At 45.4% G+C, this 13,240-nt stretch overlaps 1 protein-coding gene across 4 annotated transcripts in view; it reads left to right on the forward strand.

Moving 5' to 3' along the window:
* Positions 1-13,240, forward strand: part of PPP2R5E (protein phosphatase 2 regulatory subunit B'epsilon) — a 172,107-nt gene that overhangs the window by 143,693 nt on the left and 15,174 nt on the right. For all 4 annotated transcript variants that reach the window (XM_075531953.1, XM_075531955.1, XM_075531956.1 and 1 more), the window contains 7 exons: positions 566-696; positions 813-872; positions 1,870-1,978; positions 3,376-3,429; positions 3,528-3,578; positions 5,418-5,537; positions 12,227-12,354. In XM_075531953.1, the coding sequence (XP_075388068.1) occupies positions 566-696; positions 813-872; positions 1,870-1,978; positions 3,376-3,429; positions 3,528-3,578; positions 5,418-5,537; positions 12,227-12,354 (653 nt within the window). The remainder of the gene's footprint in view (positions 1-565; positions 697-812; positions 873-1,869; positions 1,979-3,375; positions 3,430-3,527; positions 3,579-5,417; positions 5,538-12,226; positions 12,355-13,240) is intronic.

Raw genomic sequence — 13,240 nt, forward strand, 5'->3', positions numbered from 1 at the left:
GCCAGCATGGCCTGTCTCACGGGCCTTTGTCATGTGTAGCTTTCGATGGCTTCATTTCCCGGTATTCTTTCATCAAGCTGAAGCTTTATCTTAACCCTTTTTGGAATGTAAGCTCAGAGACCTAGCGTTGTCCAGTAGTAGAGAACATCGACTCCAGAGCCTGGTCTGCCTGGGTTTAAATCCCTGCACCACCACTTATTGCTATGGAGACCACAGGCAAGTGTTTAACCTTTCTGTGCCTGTGTCCTCGTGGGTAAACTAAGGATAAAACTAGCCCCTAGAGGGGATGAACGTAAATTGCTTTCACCAGTGCCTGACACCACTGTGCTGAGTATTGTTGTTGTGGTTCTTGTGTGCATTCATGAAAACATAAGCCTCTTGGAAGAAGGCCATGTCTGATTGATTTATCATTGTATTCCAGAGAGAGACTGAAATGACCCCTGACACAGACTAATGGATACTACGTCCATTTTTTGAGGAAAGGGAGGGGATACGGCGCGACAGGGTTGCTAAGTCCTTTCCGAAACCACCCTTGACCGTCCCCCTCCTGTCTTGTTCACCGCAGCTCCTGGAGCTTTTTGACAGTGAAGACCCTCGGGAACGGGACTACTTAAAAACAGTCTTACACAGAATTTACGGCAAGTTTCTTGGTCTTAGAGCATTTATCCGAAAACAGATTAACAATATTTTTCTAAGGTAAGTGGAGGGCGGGGAGAGAGCGAGAAGAAAAGTTGGTGTTTTCACAGAAGTATTAGATAAATGCAGGCATTTGAACTTAATTGTGCTGACCTGCTCCTGTTGTGTTGAAACAGGTTTGTTTATGAAACAGAACACTTCAATGGAGTAGCTGAGCTGCTGGAAATATTAGGAAGGTAAGCACATTTTAATCTAACTGCTAATCTCAGGTGAATAGCGTGCTGAAAGTCAGGTTCAGGTGGCGCGGTGGAAATACTGGCCCGGAAGTCTTACTGTGTGTTTACTCATTTGTGCTTAGCATGTATCCCAGTAACTGACTTCACAAGACATCCTTCCCTGTTCTCTGTGTCTAACAATTATATAATCCTGATTCCACAGGGGTGACTGCAGGCATCCTCATTCATTCACTACCGCGGAGCCAATACATCCAATAGCAGTCAGCCTAGTTCCTACCAAACCTCTTACTCTCTGTAATGCCCAGGCTACCTGTTTTTTTGTTGTGCCTTTTGAAAGTCAAGTTAGTAATACATTTTAAAAGGTGGACTTTCTAAGAAATGTTCCCTGGTGCCGTTCTTGAACAGCCGCTGCCTGGAGTAGCGGGGCGAATGGGAAAGGAGCAGCTGTCGGGTGGCTTTCTGCACACAGGAGAGCCTGGCGGCTAGGCCGTGTGATTCATGAGCCTTCCTAGTTTGTGGGCCAAAGAAGCCATGAGGGTTTTGCCTCAGCTACTTTGAACCATGGACACTTCGGGGCTGGACAGAAATTTCAGGAATGGGAAGGGAATGATGCGTGGAGATGGAAAGAGCAATATTTAAAGAGGAAGTGAGCAAAAGTGGGCAATTCTTTGGGGGGGGGGGATAAAAGATTTTGATACCAAAGCTTTGCCGACCATCCTACAAAGGTTCAGAGCACAGAGCTTTTGCTGGGTGCTCTCCACCCTGTTTTTTCTTCTCTTAAATGTCCTTGATTTGAACTATCTGTAAGAAGCCTTGAATTCCACTAGGGTGGGTTTGGGTTGGTTATTGACCAATAGAAACTTCGTAAGATTTAACCAATCTCACAAGGACAGTGTGTCTCCATTTAGCTCAGTGGTCCTCAGCCTTCCTAACGAGAACCGCTGGTCTGGTTTGTGTGGTCACATTGCTAATTCGTGCCTCTTTTCTTTTTCCCTAGTATTATCAATGGCTTTGCTTTACCACTTAAGGCAGAACACAAGCAGTTTCTGGTGAAAGTGTTGATCCCTTTACACACTGTCAGGAGCTTATCCCTCTTCCACGCCCAGGTAGAAGTTTGTACAACTATTTTTAGAGTTAATGATAAAACGCTCTCAATCACAAGGGTCTTTTTAGTGGGAAATGTATGTCCTAATGAAGAACTTAAAAGACTTGCTAAAGTTTAAAATACTTCTCGAGGAAAATGCCAATGTGCGTGTTTTTCTGGTTGCTGTGTGTAGTCAAATGAGGGGAGGAGCCGTTGGTCAGCCATCTCATTACACAGAGACTTTGATGGCTTGCCCAAGTCCCCAGAGTGCTCGGTTGAACAGGCTAAATGTATGGGGACTTTCCGGTTCAGGTCATTGGACACGTATAATAATTTGGTGAACATTCTTGAATATTTTAGCCCTACCTTCACTTTGCCTTTGTCTGTCATTTTCCCCTTTGGCCTCTGTTCTAGTTCATTCATTCTGTCTCCTTCGCTTCTACACACAAATAAACACCCCCCAAAAGTAAAGCAATCAGTCAGTATTGCCCATCAGTTATGCAGCCTTCGTTACGTTAGAAAGCACATGTGGCTCTTGTGCCCACTCTAATGTCCTTGCTAACACCGCCCTGCATGGTGAGCATGCCACTAGGGGGCCGGCGAATGATCCACCCCTACCCCCAGGGAATGGTTGTAGTTTGCCTGAACATGTAACACATTTTGCCTAAGTAATGTTCCTGTTTAAATGTGAACTGCTGTGCTTCAAAGAAAATTAGCCCGCATGTTTCGAATATACACACCATCAAAAGTGGCTTCCCAAGAGCAAATTTCTGGTCCAAGATTTTTTACAAGCATTTTTTTCAAATCTTGCCTTTCGTGTTCAACCTCACATTGAGTCAGTCATCTTTTAAAAGAAAGACGAGTGAGCATTCCATGTAGAATTTTGTACATTTATCCAAGTTCTGAGGGTAGCAGACACAACCTTTTATCCTGTCGCGAAGCTGCACTTTGGTTTGTGTTTGCCATTTCAGTCTGTCAGCAAGGTTCTAAGTCTGGGTCTACTCCCTTCGAGGACTCTGGAGTCACAGCACAGCCTGTCGGAGAGTGAGGCCCCGGGGGGAGGACGGGCTCTTTAGACTCTTCATTCAGAGATAGATACTTGTAAATTATACTAAATGTGGTATCTCGTGCCTGCTTCTCAGTAGCTAGATGCTCCACAACCAGTATTCTCTCTTTTCAAATATTCCTGGGAGGTTTATGACTGTCAACCGTTGGCTTGAAAATGTGGTTTTTTATTCTGTGATTGCTGTGTGTGTGTGTGTTTGTGTGTGTGTCTCTGTGTGTGTGTGGTGGGGGGGGAATTGAATGTGAATTTATGAAAATCAAAATTGACAGCTTTTTAGGAAATCAAGATAATTTGCCTTTTTGAATTTCTAGTATATGAAACTTATCATTGTATCTTACGCTTTGTTTCTTTAGCTGGCATATTGCATAGTACAATTTCTGGAGAAAGATCCTTCCCTCACAGAACCAGTAAGTAGCACCACCATCATTTCATAAAATCTCTGAAAGACCACCTTTGCCTAGGCGTCTGTATAGAAACTGCAGTGCCATCTGTTTTTCTCTTTTAGGTTATTAGGGGGTTGATGAAGTTTTGGCCCAAAACATGTAGTCAAAAAGAGGTAAGTGCAGCGCATCCGTGTGTGTTCATAGTTGACAGAGGAGCGAACTGGGTGCCCGGCCCTGGGCTAGGCATGCAGGAGAGTGCACCTTCTCATGGAGTACTCTTATGGTACTGACTGTCACCGTGAGGCTTCGACAGTGAGTGACTAGGCCGCAACCTGTCCTCCTGACTCCTGGACCCTGTAGGCTTTTGACAGCTCCACTATTCAGCGCCAGCTAAGCCTAGGCCAGACTCTGTTTGTACCCCCTTCCCTGTGTGGTGCGGACACTTTGCTGCTGTCGCTGGAAGCTAGACAAAGCTCCCCCAGTGCCCACATATGTCAATGGGGTCTTAAAATGTAGAACAGGCCTAACTCTAGCTGTTCTCTGGTGATCTTGGAGGCCTGTGACACACAGGCATTTGTGCTGCTGCCGACACCTAGCCAGCCACCTGCTGTGGAAAGTTGTTTTGGGGGAGTGAACCTCTTAGCTTGGCAGTGAGCCCAGTTAGACACCAGATCAGTAGCCACTCTTCTGAAAGGTTAGAAACCAGGTTTCTTTGTGGACAGCAACCCGGGGGTAGGAGTGGGATGTTAATTGTACATTTGGGGAGAATTTTTGGAGACTTTCTGTAAGCATCTAGACAAATGGCAAGATATACCTACTATATGAGAGGGCTTCAAGAATTTCATGGGAAAATGGCACTAAAAGATAATGGAAATTTTCCATAAACTTCTTGAAGCCCCACCCCCTGCTCCCTATTTTTCTTATAATATATTCTGTTTCTCAAATGAGCTCAGTTCTCCAAAACCCTCCCTGATACAATATCAGGAAATCATCTCAATTTTTAATACCTGGTAGGTAAAATAAAACAATGCATTGCTAGCTAGATCTATCCAAAGATGCAAACACATTGCTGCAGTCTTTCAGATGTCGCTGTACACTTCGCTTTTTCAAAGGCAGTTATTACTTTTGTTGTTGTTGGCTAACTAGATAGCTGCCTTTGCTTTCCTTCTTTTCTGTTGTATTCAACACAATTGACTACTACTGATTGGCTTCTCTTTTGTGATCTGATAGCTCTTTTCCCCAAGGCCACAAGAGCCCTTGTGCCACCTAGTGAGAGTGTGGTGTGGGTGTAGGGAATGGGTTAGCCTCTGCTAATGGATTTGACGTGATGCTTCCATGTTGGCAGTTCTGTTCATATGTGCTTGTTGAGTTTGACGTGATGCTTGCGTGTTGGGGAGTCTGTTCATATGTGCTTGTTGGGTTTATTTTCTGTTCTGCCGTTGCATCCTAGCAACGTCTCCGCACAGAGCAGGGCCTGTGATCATTGGAAGGAGCCTTCCAGTGGTTAAAGAACTTGGCTCCCGACTGAACCGTTGATGGCTCAAATCTGCCAGCTGCTCTACAGGAGAAAGACGTGGCAGCCCATTTCTGTAAAACTTACCTCCCTGGAAACTATTGGGCAGTTCCACTCTGTCCCGTGGGGCCACTGAGTTGAAATCCAGGAGTGAGATGGCAATGAGTGTGCACTGGGTGAGCTAGCAGAGAGAACGCGATTGACAGCGATAGGCGGGGAGCCACAGGGACACTCTTGTCCAGATTGCACCGCACATGTTTCTTACTGTCTGTTCATGAGTGTGACTCGGAAAATATTTATTCAAAGTAAATAGAAACTTGGTTTTAGTCTTAGTGGGAACTTGATCAAAAGAAGTACTTTGTTGTGAATTCTTGGTATTCATAACAATGAGTTGTGAAATAGTATCTTCTGTGAGAGAATACCTAATTGGCCTCTATGTGTTGTTCAGAAAGGTATTTTCAAAAGCACCTGGCATTTTGTGTTTTGCTTATGTCAACAGGTCATGTTCCTTGGGGAGCTGGAAGAAATATTGGATGTGATTGAACCTTCACAATTTGTTAAAATCCAAGAACCTCTCTTCAAACAAATTGCCAAGTGTGTATCTAGCCCTCATTTTCAGGCAAGTAATAAGTAAGATAGATGTATGACAGAGAAATTATTTTGCTTACATTTGATGTGTATTGAATGCATTATAATAATGGACATGAGATGCCTGCTGTTTTTATTTACTTTTTGCTACTTTCCCAGTATGCCATTGAAACCCAAAATGCCCAAGCTAGAGACATGGCCACCGTGTGTGCAGGACCATGGGCTCTTGCAAAGTATTGCTTCCGAACCTTCGTGAGACATGTGGCAATCTGCTAGCAGTAGTCCCCTTTCACTCAAGCCCTTGTTGCGTACATCGTGGTCAGTCCCTGTGGTGGTGCTTTCTATTCACATTTGCAATTTTATAACACCCCCGCCAGAAGGATGTTTAGTGTCTTCTGCAGATGTGAATCCTGAAGCTTGAAGTGGGAAAACAGTTAGTCTGTGGTTTGATAAGTGAGCGAGAGTAGACTGTAGGTCTCCTCTAGTGTGCAAGAGGGAATACTCAGTTACGCCCCCAGTGTCCTATACATGTATCGTGTATATACATACGCTGGCCAATTCACAGGCAGTATTTACGAGCCTCAGGTGATTCCATCAAGCCTCTTTCCATTTACCAGATGAGGATTAAAAACGAGGCTTAGAATGATTTGCTCAAGGTTCCACACCTAATAGGGAATCCAATCACAATTTGAATCTAGGTGTGTACCTTCTTGCTCAAGCACATGACCTTCTGTGGCACCACTTTGCCTCCTGGTGGCCACTCAGGGAGAACCAAACCGGCCGGAGAGCCTGGGCAAGCCCTTGCCTTGACTGGAGCAGCAGCTGCCGTGCTGCCAAACCAGCACGCGACAGAAGGTGATGGGGCGGAAAACATGTTACCTTTCATTCTTTCACTGTTTCACCAAAGGCCCACATCACAAGCCTGAGACGTTCTATACGGCCAGCAATTGAAGAGATTGTTGAGATTGTCATTCCTAGCCCAGCACTACCCCTCTGACATGGCCCTATGCCCGTGGACTCTTCCGCTGAGCTCTCAACGCCCTGCCAAGTTCGAGATACTGGCCATTTTTGTGGTTTCAGTTTCTGAACTAGACACGTGTCAGTAGGTCAGAGTGACATCTGGCAGTTGTAAAACACAAATGGCAACCATTGTAAGTGCTCAGATGACATAGGCATGCCTAGATTCGAATGGAAAGCTTGCAAGGCAGTTGGGCTGTTTTGCAGATTACATAGACTCCTGGTGCTCGGACCTTCAGCTGCTGGTTTACTTCAGTTTTCAGTGTTCCTCTGGATGTTTGGTATTATGGAAGTCAAAGATCAGGAATGTATTTCCAAGTGAGCAAAACTAGGGAGGCTTACATGATGCTCAGGAACTTGGAAAGGAAAGAGGGACAGGAATTTTAATTATTTGACAAGAGATAAAATTGGGGGCAGTGCAGGGAGGAGACGAGCTGGTGAGGGTGCAGGGTAGCAACAATGAAACACACAACTTTCCTCTAGTTATTTTTCTTTTTTTTTGTTAGTTCAAGGATCCTTTGTTGGCCTTTAGGAGCGTTTTCCAGTCCAGTCTGTTGGGGTACCCCGCCCTGGCCCCAAAGTCCACTTTCAGCATTCCCTGGGGACCTTGCCGCTCCATTCCCTTGCCGTTCCGCTGCACGCCCCCAGTGCTTTGCCTCGGTGTGGTGGGATCAGGTCAGGTGCAATTTCCACTCTCTATCTCCAGTGCTGTCTCCTGTATCGCCCTTGGTCACTGAGGGGCTTCATGTCTCATGGTGGGGTCCTCTAGTTCTTAAATGCTTCCCCGAGTCCTCCTTCCACTGTCATGATTCCAATTCTACCTTACAAATCTGGCTGAACCAGAGGATGTACATTGGTACAGATATGAACTGGAAACAGGGAATCCAGAACAGATGAACCCTTCAGGACCAGTGCTGAGAGTGGCGATACTGGGAGAATGGAGGGAAGGTGGGAATAGAAAGGGGGAACCGATTGGAAGGATCTACATATAACCTCCTCCCTGGGGGCAGACAACAGAAAAGTGGGTGAAAGGAGATGTCAGACAGTAAAAGATGACAAAATAATAATAATTTATAAATTATCAAGGGTTCATGACGGAGGGGCGAGCGGGGAGGGAGGGGAAAAATGAGCTGATACCAAGGGCTCAAGTAGAAAGCAAATATTTTGAGAATGATGAGGGCAACAAATATACAAATGTGCCCGACACTATGGATGCATATATGGATTTTGATAAGAGTTGTTCGAGACCCCAATAAAATGATTTAAAAGTTTTGTGGGCAAAAAAATAGGTTCTTGTTCACTTAACTATGTCCTCGTTGGTTCATCAAGCAAATATTTATTAAGTGCCAACTCTGATGCCTGACACCCACTGTTACAGGTAGTATCACGGTCAGAGGTCTCCAACCAGAGAGAGTGTGTCTCAGGCAAGTATTCGTTGAGACTGAAGTCAGATAGTCACTTTTTCATTGCATAAATGTAACCACCTCTTTCCTCTAAGGGACTTTGCCACTGACTGACTTCCCATATGCAACGAAAGTTTATCTATTAACTCAAAAAAGAGAGTAAAATACCTACCGCATACACTCGTATATAAGTCGAGTTTCCCAGCACATTAAAAAAAACATTTTATTAGGGGCTCATACAACTCTTATCACAATCCACACATATACATACATCAATTGTGTAAAGCACATCTGTACATTCTTTGCCCTAATCATTTTCAAAGCATTTGCTCTCCACTTAAGCCCTTTGCATCAGGTCCTCTTGTTTTTTCCCCTCCCTCCCCGCTCCCCCCTCCCTCATGTGCCCCTGGTAATTTATACATTGTTATTTTGTCATATCTTGCCCTATCCGGAGTCTCTCTTCCCCCCCTTCTCTGCTGTCCCTCTCCCAGGGAGGAGGTCACATGTGGATCCTTGTAATCAGTTCCCCCTTTCCAATCCACTCACCCTCCACTCTTCCAGCACCGCCCCTCACACCCTTGGTCCTGAAGGTATCATCCACCCTGGATTCCCTGTACCTCCAGCCCTCATATGTACCAGTGTACAGCCTCTGCCCTATCCAGTCCTGCAAGGTAGAATTTGGATCATGGTAGTTGGGGGAGGGAAGCATCCAGGATCTGGGGGAAAGCTGTGTTCTTCATCGGTACTACATCGCACCCTGACTGACCCATCTCCTCCCCTAAACCCCTCTGTGAGGGGATCTCCAGTGGCTGACAAATGGGCTTTGGGTCTCCACTCTGCACTTCTCCCTTCATTCACGATGGTATATATATATATATATATATATATATATATATATATATATATATATATATATATGATGTCTTATACCTGGTCCCTTTGGCACCTCGTGATCGCACCGGCTGGTGTGCTTCTTCCATGTGGGCGTTATTGCTTCTGAGCTAGATGGCCGCTTGTTCACCTTTAAGACCCCAGACATTATCTCTTTCGATAGCCGGGCACCATCAGCTTTCTTCGCCACATTTGCTTATGCACCTGTTTGTCTTCGGCGATCGTATCATGGAGGTGTGCAGCCAATGATACGATTTTTTGTTCTTTGATGTCTGATAACTGATCCCTTCAGGACCACTCGATCACACAGGTTGGTGTGTTCTTCCCATGTGGGCTTTGTTGCTTCTGAGCTAGATGGCCGCTTGTTTATCTTCAAGCCTTTAAGACCCCAGTCACTATCTCCTTTAATAGCCGGGCACCATCAGCTTTCTTCACCACATTTACTTGTTCACCCACTTTGGCTTCAGCAGTTGTGTCGGGAGGGTGAGTATCATAGAGTGCAAATTTAATAAAAGAAAGTATTCATGCATTGAGGGAGTGCTTGAGTAGAGGCCCAAGGTCCTTCTGCCACCTTAATACTAAACCTATAAATATAGACACATAGATCTATTTCCCCATCCTCATATACATATTTGCATGTACATGTCTTTGTCTAGACCTTCATAAATGCCCCTTGACTCCCAGCTCCTTCCTCCATCTCCCTTGACTTTCCTCCTGCCCTACTGCCATGCTCCGTCCCCCACCTGGGCTCCAGCTATACCTCTTCTCTACGCACCTTACCCTTGATCATTCCCCACCAGGCCTGCCACTCCCCCCTCATTACCATTTTGGGTCCCATGTTGTTCCCTTGTCCCTGTGTTTGTTAACACCACTTCCTTCCCCCCTCTACCCCCCAACCCCAAGTCCCCCCGGAACTGTGGGTCCCATTGTTTTTCCTCCAGATAGTATATCCAGCCTGTCCTATTCAGACAGACCTGTGGAGACACTAACATGCATGAAAACAAGACAGAGGAAAACAAAGCAACAGTATACAACCAGACAACAAAACAACAAAAACAAACGACTGACAACAAAACAAAACACTTCACAAAAGAAAAGCTTGTAGTTAGTTCAGGGATCACTTGCTGGCCCTTAGGAGCGTTTTCCAGTCCAGTCTGTTGGGGCACCACGCCCTGGCCCCAAAGTCCACTTTCAGCATTCCCTGGGGACCTTGCCACTCCATTCCCTTGCTGTTCCGCTGTACTCCCCAGTGATTAGCCTCGGTGTGGTGGGATCAGGTCAGGTGCAATTCCCACACTGTGTCTCCGGTGGTGTCCCCTGTATCGCCCTTAGTCACTGGGGGGCATCATTTCTCATAGTGGGGCCAGCCATGTTCTCTCTGTGGACTGGCTGCTCTACTCAGGAACATCATCATCACGGCCTGGTGGGCCAGGCTGTGCTCCACTCTCTCCTCCTGCCCCTTCATCTGCTCCCGTGTGCTCTGATCAGATATGTCCATCTCCCGGAGCTGCAGAATCAATGTCGTCCTTTGAAACAAATTCTTTTCGGGGGAGGGGCAGGAATCCACTTAAATTTTTGGTGCCCAGCACATTTTAAATGCCATTTTTGTGGTAAAATTAGGTGCCTCGGCTGATATTCATGTTGGCTTATACTCGAGTATATGCAGTACTTTAAAGTTAGGTGACAGGTAAAATAGTCATCTAAAAAATGGACACAGGAAAGTCATAGGTTCCCTTTCTTTGCTAGCACCTTCCTGTGATCGCTTAAAATATTCCCTCCAGTTTTCCAGTGATGCATTTGAGAACGGTGGTGTCCCGTTCCTCTTCCTCTCCTGTCTGTCTCCTCGGCCAGTTCTGCTTAGAATGCTTTTTCTCTCTTCTTCCTTTCATCCATCAAGGGCCAGTGCAAATGCCATTTCCATCTATTATATCTCTTTACCCCCCGCCCCCAAGTCTTTTAGCTTGCTTGTTCTACTCTTTCACCTGGCACTTAACATAACCACACCTCCGACGGTTGTATATCTTTTATAACAGCTCCGTGACAGCACATATTAGGTAGCCTCATTGATACTTCCATTTCCCCACCAGCTTATAACTTCCTTAGGGCTAGCAGAGCAAAGTGATTAAGAGCAGGGACTTGGAATCAGCTGCTTTTTAGCCAGGTGACCTTGAACCAATGGCTTAACTCCTGAGCATCATCTTCCTCATTTGCAAAATAGAAATGATGGTACCTGTTTTGTTGGTTGTGGGAATTATCTGGGAAACGTAACATGGCTCTTAGAGCACAGGACACATTTCAGCCGGACTGGATTGTGTTCCCTGTGCTCAGGAGCTTAGCTGCGAACGAGCCCTAGGGACTTGGTGAACAAGGTAAACGGGAAAATTCTAAAATTTCCCAGATTCGTGGTGAGTACATTGTATGCTATTATTTTCTTCCCTCAAAAAAAACAATTTCTTAATCTGTATGAATGAAGGAAATTGCTGTAAATTACTCATCTAACTACCCACTCGTTTTAGAGATCTGGCGTTTTATCTCTTGATTTCTGTTTGAGGTGTTCGTATGAATTCTTGAAACGCAGCCCCAGGAGACCGAATACTGTTAGTGCCCATTGGAGAGTGGTGGGCAGAGCAAAGGGATCTGAGGAGGCATCCAACTTCTGTGTTCATCCAGTGCCCCTGAATCCAGAATGGGAGCGGCTGCCCCAAGCTTGTCTAGTCCAGAGGAAGGGACCAGGAGTGAAGAGCCTGCACAGTCCGTGTGTGTCCCCCTGCTCTGCTCCTTTGTTAGCGTGCCGCTGGACAGATGAACCAGTTTTGCTGACCCCCAGTGTTCTCATCTGTAAAACGAAACTCCTGCCTCTCCTAGGAGGATGGGAACTGCTCTCCTAGGTTTACCTGCAGTTTGGGCACAGTGCCTGTCCCAAAGGAGGGAGCTACTCAGAAAACGCGACGCTGGGACTGGATGGACAGCTGGCTGGCTTTTCCTCAGCACCTGTTTGCTGAATGTCATCCAGGAGTGGGCCACGGCAGATCTGAAGTGCATGGGATGAGAGAAAGAAGTGATGGGGAAATTGATTGGAATGTAGAAGTTGGATGAAGACGTTGGGTCTTTTGGAGCTGTGTGCCTTGCAGGGGAGATGTGGGATCTGATGACACAGGCACTATTTGATGAGAACCCCAGTAAGCGGATAGGGAAACTGACACCTTTTCATTCCCTACATTGATGAGCTACTTCAGATCTTTCTGAGAGTTCTTAAACCCACAAAGATAAAAAATGTGACTGATATCTTAACCTTACAGTTGATGGAATGATTAAAATGCAGTCTCTTGAAATACTTTTGGGAAAGGTTGTATTTTTATCTTTGTATTTTTCTCTATCTCAGTATGTATTTTTCTTTTTCCCCCCAAAGGTGGCAGAAAGGGCACTCTATTATTGGAATAATGAGTACATCATGAGCTTGATAGAAGAAAACTCCAATGTCATCCTTCCCATCATGTTTTCCAGTCTTTACAGGATTTCGAAAGAACATTGGAACCCGTAAGTTTTCACGGCTCTCTCCTTTCCTTGGGCCTTTTCCCGTCCCGCCTTTTCTGTTGTGCCACAAATGATTTGGATGCTTGCTCTGTGCGGGATACTGCGCTTGTAGCTGAAGAGAGAAATTTGAAAACGTAAACTCCCTGCCCATCAACAGTTCACTGGCTGGCTAAGAAAACCTACAAGTAGACAGATGTTTAATGGACTAGGCTGACTGTAGCAGGGATATTCTGGGGACACTGGAGCTGAGACGGGTGGCTTCTGGAAATTCTTAAGGAGATGGTACTGGAACTGAATCTCAAAGGACTGTGGCAGGTGGATGGGGAAGAAGCCCTTTCTGGCAGTGTGTCCACTTACCACATAAGAAGCAGGGCACAAGCTTGTAGGAAGCACCTGTCAAGTTCAGGGATCTCTGGGCTTGGGCGGGATGAAGTGAGTGCCAGGACTTTGGGAGAGGATGCTCAAGATATGGCAAGAAAGTGGCGTGGAGCCCGTGTGAGCTTGCAACAAGTAGATGACAAAGGAACACTGAAGGACTTGAAGGAAGGAGATGGTCCGAGTGGATTTACATTTTAGCAGGATCTACTTCTTAACAACAAACGTCACGTGTATTTTCTAGTGGGACTAAAACCAAGAGTTTAAAATAAAATCTTCAAGGCAAAGTTGAATGTCCAGTCTTACACCAGTTAAAGCATTCTATAAAGTTTTCATTATGTTACCTAGAGCTTTGTGGAATTAAAAACAAATGTAACATGGCATTAAAAGAAAAACCAGTAGTTGTAGTTTAGTATATTTAATAGTATGTTTATCTTTAGAAGTTTTTTTTAAAAGAAAAGTTTTGCATGTAATTGTAAAAATCTTTTTCAAATTCTGTCAGTTTTATTAATAA

This window comes from Tenrec ecaudatus, chromosome 14 (assembly GCF_050624435.1).
Source record: "Tenrec ecaudatus isolate mTenEca1 chromosome 14, mTenEca1.hap1, whole genome shotgun sequence".
Lineage (NCBI taxonomy): Eukaryota > Metazoa > Chordata > Mammalia > Afrosoricida > Tenrecidae > Tenrec > Tenrec ecaudatus.